Source organism: Rhinopithecus bieti, unplaced genomic scaffold, assembly GCF_001698545.2.
Source record: "Rhinopithecus bieti isolate Rb0 unplaced genomic scaffold, ASM169854v2 scaffold_5305, whole genome shotgun sequence".
Taxonomy (NCBI): domain Eukaryota; kingdom Metazoa; phylum Chordata; class Mammalia; order Primates; family Cercopithecidae; genus Rhinopithecus; species Rhinopithecus bieti.
In genome coordinates, this window is record NW_016804648.1 from 92,929 (window position 1) to 107,187 (window position 14,259).

The 14,259-nt window shown below is 42.3% G+C and overlaps 1 protein-coding gene across 6 annotated transcripts in view; it reads right to left on the bottom strand.

Annotated features, from left to right (window-relative positions):
* The window catches only part of LOC108527999 (DNA-directed RNA polymerase III subunit RPC9-like), a 45,243-nt gene that overhangs the window by 22,737 nt on the left and 8,247 nt on the right, over positions 1-14,259 (bottom strand). For all 6 annotated transcript variants that reach the window (XR_001885008.1, XM_017869577.1, XM_017869574.1 and 3 more), the window contains exons 2-4: positions 6,160-6,196; positions 3,201-3,299; positions 141-235 (exon numbers count right to left, since the gene is read on the bottom strand). Coding sequence is in view for 5 of the 6 variants with exons in the window: in XM_017869577.1 (XP_017725066.1) it covers positions 141-235; positions 3,201-3,299; positions 6,160-6,196 (231 nt within the window). In the remaining variant the exon portion in view is untranslated. The remainder of the gene's footprint in view (positions 1-140; positions 236-3,200; positions 3,300-6,159; positions 6,197-14,259) is intronic.

The following is a 14,259-nucleotide window of genomic DNA, read 5'->3' on the forward strand; positions in this document are numbered from 1 at the left end:
ACTTTCAGTTGTTTCATCTACAATACTATCATCCTCCTTTAAATCCAAACCCAGCTGAATATCAATACACGGTTGCTACGAATGTAGCAACTATCATTTCACCATGTGTCACTCTCTTCCTACTTAAGAGATTTACTTACTTGGTCAACTTGTGGCTTTTCATTGCTGTGAGAAATTCTCTGACAGTCTCAGGACTCTGGTGTCTGCATGGTGATTTTGATAAGTATTTTAATGTCTGGGAAAAAAAAAAAAGAAAAAAAGCCAAGCATAAGACAAAGAACCCTGAATCAGAAAAAAGGAAACGCAATGGCTATAATTAAAATTCTAAAATTTTGTTTTAAAAATCCTGTACAGGCCGGGCGCAGTGGCTCACACCTGTAATCCCAGCACTTTGGGAGGCCAAGGTGGCCAGATCACCTGAGGTCAGGAGTTCGAGACCAGCCTGACGAACATGGTGAAACGCCATCTCTACTAAAAATACAAAAAAAAAGCTGGGTGTGGTGGAAAAAAAGCTGGGTGTGACAATGCACGCCTGTAATCCCGGATACTACAGAGGCTGAGGCAGGAGAATCGCTTGAACCCAGGAGGCAGAGGTTGCAGTGAGCCGAGATCGCACCACAGCACTCCAGCCTAGGTGACAGAATGAGAGACTCTGTCTCAAAAAAAAAAAAATTCTTGTATAAAACAAACAAAGAGGCATTCAGGAGAACCAATCTTCATGCAATATGAATTCCTGAAAGAGAAAATCAGTAGCTAGAACAGGAAGAATAAGTAATGAAATTTTAGAAGAAAACTTTTCTGATCTTAAAAAAAAAACTCAATCTGACAATTATGTTATATTTCAGACAATTTTTTAAAAGAGGGGGATCCCAAAGAATAAATTGCCATGAGTCTACATGGATATATACTAATGAATAAATAAATGCGTAAGAAAAGACAACTTTTTCTCATGGAAGAATTCTAACTCATGTGAGCTGGGTGCAGTGGTGCACACCTGTAATTCCAGCACTATGGGAGGTCAAGGCAGGAAGATCACTTGAGCCCAGGAGTTTGAGACCAGACTGAAGTAACACAACAAAATCTTGTCTCTTAAAAAATATATATATACATATATATATAAAATACTAACTAATAAACATAGAAGGAATGAGAACAATTTTAAAATCACTCTCAGGCAACTGTACCATAGTCATAATTACTGCAGGAAAGATCCACCAATGAATGCTAAAATTGATGGTTAAAAGCTTAAGGAAGGGTAGGCTGTTTTCCTAGCCTCAAAGCATCTCCCACAAAATATTTTTTAATTACTGTGGTGGTTTTAACACATATACACAAATTCTTTGATATCCCTCCCTTTAAGAGGTGAAGCTTAATCTCCCCCTTCCCCTTGAATATGGGCTGAACTTGGTGAATCCTTTCTAACATAATATTGAAATGAAGAAACAGTAGCTTTACAGTGGAGAAACCGGGCAGATACCATCTTAACCAAATGACCAAAGTTAACAATATCAGCCATAAGAAACATCGACATCAGCCAGGCGTGGTGGCTCATGCCTGTAATCCCAGTACTTTGGGAGGCAGAGGCAGGCAGATCACAAGGTCAGGACACCGAGACCATCCTGGCTAACATGGTGAAACCCCGTTTCTACTAAAAAAAATACAAAAAATTAGCTGGGCATGGTGGCGAGCACTTGTAGTCCCAGCTACTCGGGAAGCTGAGGCAGGAAAATGGCGTGAACCCAGGAGGTGAAGGTTGCAGTGAGCCGAAATTGCGCCACTGCACTCCAGCCTGGGCAACAGAGTGAGACTCCATCCGCCCCCTCCCCAAAAAAAGAAACATCAATATCATGTACCCTGAGATACCATGACATGAGAAGGGGAGATCACCTCTGTGGTACTCTTCCTCAAAAGCCATAGGTTCTGGGTAGTCATAAGAAAATATCGGACAATCACAAATCAAGGGATGTTCTATAAAATACTTGACCAGCCCTTCACAAGTGTCAAGGAAGACAAAGGAAGAGTAAGGACACAGAACAAATGACATGATGGGGACATGTTAACTAAATACAAAATGGTATCCTCAACTGAACCCTGGAACCCAGAAGATAGCAGTGGGAAAACAGGGTATTCAAATAAAATTTTAGCTTAGTTTATTTAATAGTATGTACCACTGTTAATTTCTTGGTTTTGATCACTGTAACATGGTTATGTAAGATGTTAACATCAGAGAAAACTATGGGAAGCGTACATGAGAACTCCCAGCACTGTCTCTACAACTTTTATGTAAGAGAAAAATGGCTGGGTGCGGTGGCTCACACCTATAATTCGAGAACTTTGGGAGCCCAAGATCAGTGAATCACCTGAGGTCAGGAGTTCAATACCAGTCTGACCAACATGGAGAAACCCCTTCTCTACTAAAAATACAAAATTAGCCAGGCGAGGTCGTGCATGCCTGTAATCCCAGCTACTCAGGAGTCTGAGGCAGGACAATCGCTTAAACCTGGGAGGCAGAGGCTGTGGTGAGCCAAGATCACACCATTGCACTCCAGCCTGGGCAACAAGAGCGAGACTCCATCTCCAAAAAAAAAGAAAAATGATTTCAAAATAAAGGTTTTATTTTTTTTTAATTGATTTGCAATGGTCTGATATTTTCTCATGATTACACAGGATTTGTGTCTTTTGAGGAAGAATACAGATATAATTTGGGAGGAATTATAATTACATATTTTGGGAGGAATCTGAAACTTTATAAAATAAACAATAGCCTTAAGAGTCTAAGTCCCCACCACTTTGGAAAGATGCAGTGATAAGATAGCTTGAGCCCAAGGGTTTGAGACCACCCTGGACAACAACAAAAATTAGCCAGGCATGACAGTGCTTGCCCATAGTCCCAGCTAATTGGGAAGCTGAGCTGGGAGCACCACTTGAGCCTAGGAGGTTGAAGCTGCAGTGAGCTGTGATCCCCTTTCAAGGAGAAGTGAGGGCAATATTTTACACTATTCCTTCTAATTTTGTAGCTGGCTAAACTCTACACTTGACCAAACTCCTCCCACTTTTATAAACAGAATAAAAATCAGGTTACAGTAAAACTCTTCAGATCAGATAAAAGGCGATCTTGATTTTGGCAGCCAGTCATCAGCAGAATAAACCCCCCTCCCTCAGTGGTACTTTAGGTAGGTCTGCCAGAAGCCCAGGCTTACTTCATAGGTGATAGTGTTCAAGTTCTGTTGTCCAGAGCTGTGTTTATTCTTTCCACTTTCTTTACGCTGTTCTTTCAGATCAGTTAGTAAATGAAACACCTAGGAGGAGATACAAAAAAGATGTTTATGAATAAATTTGAGAAATATATCTATCCAAGGTCAGTGGTTTTGAAGGATAAACAGGAAAGTGTAGTACTTCCTTTTACCCGCCCATTACGCAGCTTCCAACTCTTGGATTTTGGCAAATATTAACCCCAGAGGGGATTGCATAAAAAAAAAAAAAATGCTCTTTTATATAAGCCAAATAATCGAAATTAATTAATTTACTTAAAATTAAAATTAAATTACCTAAAATATTTCAAATATGGCCGGGCGCGGTGGCTCACGCCTGTAATCCCAGCACTTTGGGAGGCTGAGGCAGGCCTCGTCAGGACTGAGGTCAGGAGATCAACACCATCCTAGCTAACATGGTGAAACACTGTGTCTACTACAAATACAAAAAATTAGCCAGGCCTGGTGGCGGGCACCTGTAGTCCCAGCTACTCGGGAGGCTGAGGCAGGAGAATGGCATGAACCCAGGAGGCAGAGGTTGCAGTGAGCTGAGATCGCGCCACTGCACTCCAATCTGGGCGACAGAGAAAGACTCCGTCACAAAAAAAAAAAAAAAAATTCAAATATTTCTGATCAATATACACATCACTAATCTCTTCTGATCTCAAAAATAGACTATTTGAAAGCAAATTTTCTTAAAACAAATATTTTGTTAAAAAAGAATTCTGCTTCTTTAGTATAAAAATCTAACATAGGCCGGGCACAGTGGCTTACACCTTTAATCCCAGCACTTTGGGAGGCCAAGGCAGGCAGATCATGAGGTCAGGATATCGAGACCATCCTGGCTAACACAGGGAAACCCCGTCTCTACTAAAAATACAAAAAAAAATTAGCCGGGCGCGATGGCGGGCACCCGTAGTCCCAGCTACTTGGGAGGCTGAGGCAGGAGAATGGCGTGAACCCAGGAGGCAGAGCTTGCAGTGAGCCGAGATCATGCCACTGAACTCCAGCCTGGGCGACAGAGTGAGATTCCATCTCAAAAAAATCTAACATAATAATTTCTTTCTGGAAAAGAAAAATTTTGAGGCAAGTGATAAAACAGAGTACCAAAAAAACAGGAAGAAAAAATGCTATAGATTTTTAGAAGTAAACTTTCCCCACAAGGATAAAACATACATGCATTAGTGCTGGGGGCAGGGGGGAATCTCAATCTCATTCCTGTTTTAGAGATTCTACCAGAGAAGTGAAGAAAATGCAGGCTCACACACCATTACTAGATACAATGGAACCCCTTTCATCTGCTGTTCCTTTCAGAAACAGTGACATGAGATCAATGAATGCAATGTTTCCCCAACGGATAAAACACCCAAACACCTAGCAAAGTCCAACCTGGACAAGGAAGCTCCTAAAAGCCAAAGGCTTGGCCAACAACCACTCAACCATTTCCTTCCTGTTCTAAGCTGCAACCACTTTAGGGAGGAAAGAATATGGCCAACTCTCTGTTTATTCTACTACTTTCTCTTCTTTAGGGAGAATGTGGCGGGGGGGGGAAGGGCAGTTACTTTCTTTTTGCTGTCTTCAACTCTGGGAGCTTTTCTTGTGGGGGGACAGGGTCTCAAAGGCTGTTTCCCAGGCTGGAGTACAGTGGTGATCACTGTAACTTCAAACTCCTAGGCTCAAGGGAACCTCCCCTCTGCCTTCCAAGTAGCTAGGACCATAGTAGGTGTCTGTTACCACGCCCAGCTAATTTATTTTTTAAGAGCAGGGGGTCTTGCTATGTTTCCCAGGCTGATCATCTCTAACTCATAGCCTCAAGCAATACTCTCCTTGGCCTTCTGAAATGCTGAGATTACAGGCGTGAGCCACCGCACTTAACCTACTACCTTCTAGACCTCCTCTGAGTCTTCCTGAGTTTAGACTCCGGCACATGGAAAATTCACGGTCAAGGTAGAAATGGTTCTTTCTACACCTGGAGCGAGCCTATCAGATGGTTTTGCTAGTGCCAAATAGGAGTCAAAAATGCTGGAATATCTCCTCTCTTACCAACCTTTTTCCTTCTTTACCTTTCCCAAGCAACCCTACCCTAAGCCCAAAAAATTATAAATTTGTTAATTTCTACGATTCAGAAAGGTGAGTCAACTAAACTCACTTTCAAAATAATGATGTTAATACCCAAAAGACTATTTGAAGATTAAAATAACAATGTATAAAAGCATTACGAATATATAAATATATCAAGGGTGATCATTACGAAAAAGCATAAATATTTTAATGGGAAATTGTGCAGAAACAGCTCTAAAATAGATGCTTCTATCCTATGACTACATCCCAAATGATTATCTAGAATCTTTGAGATTTACTGAAATTTTCCTATTCTCAATTAGAGTCTTCTCCAGCTTCCCTGAAGTACTATGTATAACATATTAAGTTTAGAGTATTTCAAGGTCCACCAGATGGTGCCACATGTCTTGTTTTAAAGTGGAAAATTCAAATAAATTCTTTTTTCTTTTTTTTTTTTTTTTTGGAGACGGAGCCTGGCTGTATTGCCCAGGCTGGAGTGCCGTGGTACAATCTTGGCTCACTGCAACCTCCACTTCCCGGGTTCAAGTTATCCTCCTAATTCAGCAGGGATCCCAAGGAGCTGGGACTACAGGCACATGCCACCACACCTGGCTAATTTTTGTATTTTTAGTAAAGATGGGGTTTCACTACGTTGGCCAGGCTGGTTTTGAACTCCTGACCTCAAGTGATCCACCTGCCTCGGCCTCCCAAAGTACTGGGATTATAGGTGTGAGCCATTGCAACTGGCCTGAATTCAGTCATTTCTAACCAAAATGAATTCAACAATCCTAGTTACAAAGGGCAAATTATCAGAGAGGAAAATGTAAAATGTAACAGTTCAATTTACCTTGTAGTTACTGAGAAGTGCAGAATTGGCATCCTGCCTGAAAAAGAAAAGTAAGCTATCATCAGTCTGCGCTCACAACCCTTTCTGGGTATCAAATATCTGTAAAAGAATTCCTGTCAAGATGGGGGCCGGGCGCGGTGGCTCATGCCTGTAATCCCAGCACCTTGGGAGGCCGAGGCAGGCGGATCACCAGGTCAGGAAATCAAGATCATCCTGGCTAATCAAGACCATGGTGAAACCCCGTCTCTACTGTAAATAAATAAAAAAATAAATAAATAAATAAAATTAGCCAGGCATGGTGGCAAGGGGCCTGTAGTCCAAGCTACTCGGGAGGCTGAGGCAGGAGAATGGCATGAACCCGGGAGATGGAGCTTGCAGTGAGCCAAGATCGCGCCACTGCACTCCAGCCTGGGTGGCAGAGACAGACTCCATCACAAAAAATAAAAATAAAAAAAGAATTCCTGTCAAGATGTAGTAGTCCAATTTTGGAATTTGGGGGCTGCAACCTAAAACTGAAACTGAGAAATGTCTTAAAGTCCACGACTGGGATAAAGTGCTGTCCCTACAGCCATGTCTTCCCCCCCATACTATCTGCCTCCATCAGTACTGAATCTGGCTGCCAATCCTCCTGCTGAATCAACAGAAATGGGCCCTTATAATGTCATTCACTGGGAATTCCGCATGGTCAAAGTATCTGCCAAATATCACCGTGTCAAAGCGTGTTTCACCATAATAACTCAATAGGCAGAGTAGGGGAGCAGGGCCAAAAGCCTGGTTCCTGTGTAAGAGTTAATCCAGGCAATATGCCTTTTCTGAGTGAAGAACAGCGATGTTACATATATTAAATTCCAGTCGATCCCCTTCAATGAGCACAACAGAAAGCATGCTTCAGCAGTCTGGAGGCAGTTGGAGTATGACAAAGAAATAGTTTTGAATCAGATTTCGATTCATATTCTAGCTCTGTCATTTATATGCCGTGAGAGTTTTAGTTAAGTTAATTACTCCCTAAGTTTTCCTTCTAAAATAAAAATGGGATGAAACTAGTATCTAAAAGTGTGGCCTGGATTTCAGTCCGGCTCCTGAATTCTTTGACTATATGAATCTGGGCAGGGTACTTCATCTCATTATGCTTAAATTTCCTATCTATGAAATGCAATTATAGTATCGACCCTATAAGACTTTTCACAGGGTTCACTGGAAACATGTAAAGTACCTGGAACATAGTAAATGCTCAATAAGCACCAACATTATCATGACCATTACCTGTGCAACTACCACTACCACCAGCTCCTCCTACCTCATCAAACTGTTATGATGAAGTGAGATAATAAATTTTAAAAGTTTAGAATCGTTATTATTTATAAGATATTATCTCAGTTAATTTTCATTAAAAACCCTGTGATGTAGAAGCTATTCATATGATTTCTACTCTATAGAGGGGAAGCCAAGGTTCAGAAATTAAATAACTTGCTCAAGATCACACAGTGAGAACTCTAAATGAAGTAGAAGGCAACTATGAAATTGAGGAAAATGAGACTGGACTGGATGAATGGAAACTGGTAATGCAGAATCCTGAAAAATCAGGTAGAAGGGTCTGCACTTGACATAATGTGCAACAGAGACATCTGTATTTTCTTAAACCAGGAGTGTGGCAAGATGATGCAAATGATGACCCAAGATTTCAAAAGCACGGACCAAACAGAGAGGTGATTTCCCAGCCAATAAATAAAGCAAAACCAACAGGGGTTCACACAGGGCTCGACCTAGGCCTTAGGTCATCAGCACAGTGATGTCAGCACTATAATCAAATCAGCTCTGTGCTACCTGTGATCCAAATGCTACCAGTGATTCAAGCTACGATTTCACAAAAGTGCTGCTTTGCCCAAATGACCACAAACACACTCAAGTCACAGAGTATCATATTTGAAAGGAACCTAACACAGGAAGGACAATGCATAATTAGTGCATGTGATGCAGTTCATTTAAAATTGAAAATGACAAATCAAACCACATGTCATCTTTGCCTACCTAATCAGGAAATCAGCCCACTGGCTTCCTCCTATCTTTGCTTGAAATTGATTTATAACTTAACTCCCTGTGCTCTCCAAAATAAGAGGTGTTAAGACATCCCAGGTGCACTGTTACAACTTCATTTCCAAATCATGGCCCTTTCTCTGTCATTCAGAATATTCCACGCTCTGGGAAATTTGTCCTTGGGCATTCCAAGTTACTACACCACTGAACAAGTCAATATTGTAATGCAAGAATCCAAAGAACACCCTCTGCCTCTTCTAGAACAAATATAAAGGAGGAAAACTCTCTTTCACATAAGTTTTAATGAATCTGTGTTTTGGGATCAAGAGAACAATCGATGTTTACCCAGGTACTGCATTTTGCAGACTCTGGCTGACAGAAGCTGATTTATTCATTGATTTTCTTTTATCAGGAAGATAATTCTTTTAAACCCAGCTAAATATTCTCAGAATAAATGCCAATGTATGCTAGGCCTTTCTTTATTTAATAAAAGGTCAAGAGGTACCTTATCTACCTTTTATGAAGTCCTAAACGAGCTGTATGTATTGGGGAATTTTTTTAAAGGCAGTTTTTATCATTGAGAAGTTACTGTAACCACCACTAAATGACAGGTTGTTGGCAACAGGATACGGTGAAACCGGACAGACATCAACTTAATCAAGTTATCCAATTTCACAGCACCAATGATGATATGACACATGAGAAAGACATACCCCTCAGAGTAATCCAGCCCCAAGATGTTTAATTCAAATCTATCCATGAGGATACAATCAGAGAATTCCAAACTGAGGAACAATCTTCAAAACAACTGGGTTAGAGTTAGACTTTTCAAATATCAGTGTCATTTGTCACGGTGCCCATGTCACAAAAAGAAGCTAAGGAAACTTCCAGAGTAAAGGAAATTAAAGAAACATGACATCTAAATGCGATGTGCAGTTCTTCACTGGATCCTGAATTGGGAGGAAAAAGAACAGTATTAGGACAACTGAAGGAATGTGAATTTACGTTATATCTTTTTTTTTCTTTTTTTTTCTTGAGACGAAGTCTTGCTCTGTTGCCCAGACTGGAGTGCAATGGCGCGATCTCAGCTCACTGCAACCTCTGCCTCCCAGGTTGAAGCAATTCTCCCACCTCAGCCTCCTGAGTAGCTGGGACTACAGGCGTGCACCACCACACCTGGCTAATTTTTGTATTTTTAGTAGACATGGGGTTTCACCACATTGGCCAGACTGCTCTCGAACTCCTGACCTCAAGTGATCTGCCCATCTGGGCTCCCAAAGTGCTAGGATTACAGGTATGAACCACCGCGCCTGGCCTACATTGTATCTTAATAATAGTAGATAAATTAGTGCTAAGTTTCCTGAGTGTGATAAGGCAATTAGAGCTACACAGAATGCCCTGTTTTTTCAAGAAGGGGTGAAATGATCTGATATCTACAACTCTCTAACGGTTCAGTTAAGTAAGTGTGTGCACCTGTGTATGGAGAGAAAGCTCATGCCTGTGCAAAAGAAATAAGGGAATGCCAGGCATGGTGGCTCACACCTGTCATCCCAGCTACTCCAGAGGCTGAGACAGGAGGAAGCTTCAGCCTGGAGTTTAGATCCAGCCTGGACTCAAGTATCTCTAATCAAAAAAAAAAAAAGAAAGCCAGCCTGGCCAACATAGTGAAACCCTGTCTCTACTAAAAATACAAAAAAATTAGCTGGGCGTGGTGGCAGGTGCCTGTAATCCCAACTACACAGGAGGGTGAGGCAGGAGAACCACTTGAACCTGGGAGGTGGAGGTTGCAGTGAGCCGAGATCGCGCCACTGCACTCCAGCCCAGGTGACAGTGAGAGACTCCGTCTCAAAAAAAAAAAAAGAAAGGAAGGAAAGAACGGAGGGAGGGAGGGAGGGAGGGAGAAAGGAAGGAAGGAAGGAAGGAAGGGAGGGAAGGAGGGAGGGAGGGAGAGAGGAAGGGAGGGAAAAGAAAAGAGAAAAAAGGAAGGGGAGGGGAGGGAATGAGCGGTGGGGAGGGGAGGGAAGAAAAGGCAGCAAATACCCGGATCAAAATGTTAACAAGTGGTGACTCCAGGTAAAGAGTATAATACAGGTATTTGCGGTACTGTTTTGCAGCTGTTTCAAAGGTTTTAAAATTTTCATGCTAAGAAGTTAAGGAATATGAAAATGTAAAACTAAAATAAAGAATGCCATAAGGTTAAAAATAAAATTACTATAACTTATAATTGAGAATGTAAAATACATTTGCCCCAAAAGTTTTTTTTGTTTGTTTCATTTTTTTGAGATGGAGTTTTGCTCTTGCTGCCCAGGCTGGAATGCAATGGCCTAATGTCATCTCACTGCAACCTCCACCTCCTGGGTCCAAGCGATTTTCCTGCCTCGGCCTCCCAAGTAGCTGAGATTAACAGGCATGTCCCAGCTAATTTTGTGTTTTTCGTAGAGATGGGGGTTTCTCCATGTTGGTCAGGCTGGTCTCGAACTCCCGATCTCAGGTGGTCCCTCCCGCCCCCCGCCATGGCCTCCCAAAGTGCTGGGATTACAAGCATGACCCACTGTGCCAGGCCTTCAAAAGTGTTTTAGAGCTACCAGAACTTAATAGACACATCTAGCAATTATAAATGTACAAGCTGTAGATCTCTACAAAGCAGAACTGTCCGCTCTACAGCTAATACTTTACTATTATGTAATACGTTCACATGCAATCAGACTTCCAGAAACTGCTTACCTATACAAAAACTTCATATTCTCCTGTAGGACTTAAAATAGTACTCATTTTATTTACATGTGTTTAAAGCAAATACTCCAAGTGCATTTTAAAGACTGTCTAAATCTATACTACAGGCAGGCAGTTACTTAATTTCCTTAAGTAATGAATTAGATGACTGAAGTTGACTTTCTAGTTGACAATTTGTAAAATTTGCTAACTTGGTGAGTCAATTAAATGGATATAAACAACTACTCCGGGAAACTGAATTCCAAATAAATAGAACAAAATGATCTATTGGTGAACTTTCCTTAGAAGCAAACACACACAAACGGCACATGCAAACAGTGCCTATTAACTGCCACACAGTTAACTCCTACGCAGGCAATGACTAAAAGAATTGCTCACATTCTCCTATGCCCAACCTATGCTATCAAGTCATGCTCTGAAAAACTAAACTGTGGTACAAGCAAACTGGGCAGCTTCTGAAGTCAATGAACAAATTACCCTGTAGCATTCTCTTGGGAGCTAGCACACAAACATCCTCCTTGCAGTCCTGTTACTGGGTTGTTATAGTACCTATTGCCCACCTTTTCTAAATATCAGTATTTCCAGCTGTAAAAGGAGAGAAATCCTGACACTACCTCAAAAAGATGATACAGAGGATAGTGTCCATTTTCCTAATTACATATATATTACATTCAATAATAAAAGAGTGGGCTGCCGGGTGCAGTGGCTCACACCTGTAATCCCAGCACTTTGGGAGGCTGAGGCGGGCGGATCACAAGGTCAGGAGATTGAGACCATCCTGGCTGATAGGGTGAAACCCTGTCTCTACTAAAAATACAAAAAATTAGCTGGGCGTGGTGGCAGGCGCCTGTTGCCTCAGCTACTCGGGAGGCTGAGGCAGTAGTATGGCATGAACCTGGTAGGCGGAGCTTGCAGTGAGCCAAGATCACGCCACTGCACTCCAACCTGGGCGACAGAGCAATATTCTATCTCAAAAAAAAAAAAAAAAAAGAGTGGGCTGCATGGTGGCTCACACCTGTAATCCTAGTCCTTTGGGAGGCCAAGGTGGGCGGATCAGGAGGTCAAGAGATGGAGACCATCCTGGCCAACATGATGAAACCCTGTCTCTACTAAAAATACAAAAAAGTTAGCCAGGCATGGTGGCGGCCGCCTGTAATCCCAGCTATTCGGAGGCTGACACAGGAGAATCGTTTGAACCCAGGAGGCAGAGGTTGCCATGAGCTGAGTTCACGCCACTGTACTCCAGCTTAGGTGACGGAGCGAGACTCCATCTCACAATAAATAAACAAATAAATAAAAAGAATAAAAGAGTTGACACAAACCTTTCCAGCCATATCAATGATCATGTATAGACAAAGTTAGCCAAATAGTAAATACCTTATATACAGAAATGCCTAGGCCGGGCGCAGTGGCTCAAGCCTGTAATCCCAGCACTTTGGGAGGCCAAGATGGGCGGATCACGAGGTCAGGAGATCGAGACCATCCTGGCTAACCCGGTGAAACCCCGTCTCTACTAAAATACAAAAAAAACTAGCCGGGCGAGATGGCGGGCGCCTGTAGTCCCAGCTACTCGGGAGGCTGAGGCAGGAGAATGGCGTGAACCCGGGAGGCGGAGCTTGTAGTGAGCTGAGATCCGGCCACTGCACTCCAACCTGGGCGACCGACTGAGACTCCGTCTCAAAAAAAAAAAGAAAAAAAGAAATGCCTAGCTTTGCTATATAAATATTTTGCATGGTGGCACATGCCTGTAGTCCCACCTACTCAGGAGGCTGAGGCAGGAGAATCGCTTGAACCCAGGAGGTGGAGGCTGCAGTGAGCTGAGATCGCACCATGCACTCCAGCCTAAGTGACAGAGCGAAACTCCATTTCAAAAAAAAAAAAAAATTTGCATCCTTTTATTTGAGGAAAATACATTTCCAAGTAATGGTCAAGAAGTCTTTATTTTTAAATTATCAATCAGATAAAGCATAAATATTCCTCCCCTTTAATAAATTTCTGGGCCGGGCGCCGTGGCTCATGCCTGTAATCCCAACACTTTGGGAGGCTGAGGCGGGTGGATCACCTGAGGTCAAACGTTCAAGACCAGCCTGGCCAACATGATGAAACCTCATCTCTACTAAAAATACAAAAATTAGCCAGGCAGCTACTTGGGAGGCTGAGGCAGGAGAATTGTGTGAACCCAAGAGGCGGAAGTTGCAGTCAGCCACCATTGCACTGCAGCCTGGGTGATAAGATCAAAACTCAGTCTGAAAAAAAAAAGAAATTTCTGGTATTATTAATGTTATTATTATGTATTATTTACTTAGTAGGTATTTACTCAATAAGAATTTTTAAAGTAGTAAAAACTTACGGGAGTTGTTCACTGTGCCTCCTCACTTCAGGTTCTGGGAGTGTCTGATGAGGTACAATACACAGTCATCCCCTGGTATTCATTGGAGATTGATCCCAGGACCCCCACATACACCACAATCCAAACATGCTTGTCTCCCAGAGAGCCCTGCAGAACCAGCAGCTAGGAAGTCAGCTCTCCACATACGCGGTATATTCTCAACCCTCAAATACCGTATTTTCATTCTCTGCATTGGGTTGCAGATGTGGAACCTGCAGATAAGGAGGGCCAACTGCATTTATTTTTTAACGTCTGCGTATAAGGAGATCCATGAAGTTCAAGCTCATGTTGTTCAAGGGTCAACTGTATCTGCAACTCAAGGTTCTGCTAAAGATCCCAAGGAGCAGACTTCCAAAGGCCACGCCTCCTGTTGAAGACCAGGTAAGGACCAGAAGTTAGGCTTCTAGACCTTTCCACTCCAGGGCCCTTCTACTCCCAAACCACACGTCTATATCCAGAAGTTAGGCTTCTAGACCTTTCCACTCCAGGGCCCTGCCACTCCTAAACCACACGTCTATATCAGGAAACCTCATTTTCCCATGAATTACTGGGGGCAAAATTCTAGACTGGTCACCGGAAGTCACTGACTACTTGGCAGAAGTGGACAGGCTGTTACAAGAACAAAAACTCCTTGATTCAAACCATTTCACTTAGGAAAGTCAGCAAATATACACGCCTAGCAACTAGGATGCTAGCTAATGAATTCCTATACAGTCGGTCCTCCTTAGCCTCAGGTTCCACATCCTTAGATTCAACCAACCTCAAATGAAAAACATGCAAAAAAAAATTTTAAGAAAATGCTACATTGTTGCTGACATGTACTATGTAGTTAGGCCTAGGATGGCTGCCTCTGTACTGAACATGGACAGACTGTTTTTTGTCATTATTCCCTAAACAACACAGTACAGTAACTATTTACACAGCCTTTACATTGCATCAGGTAT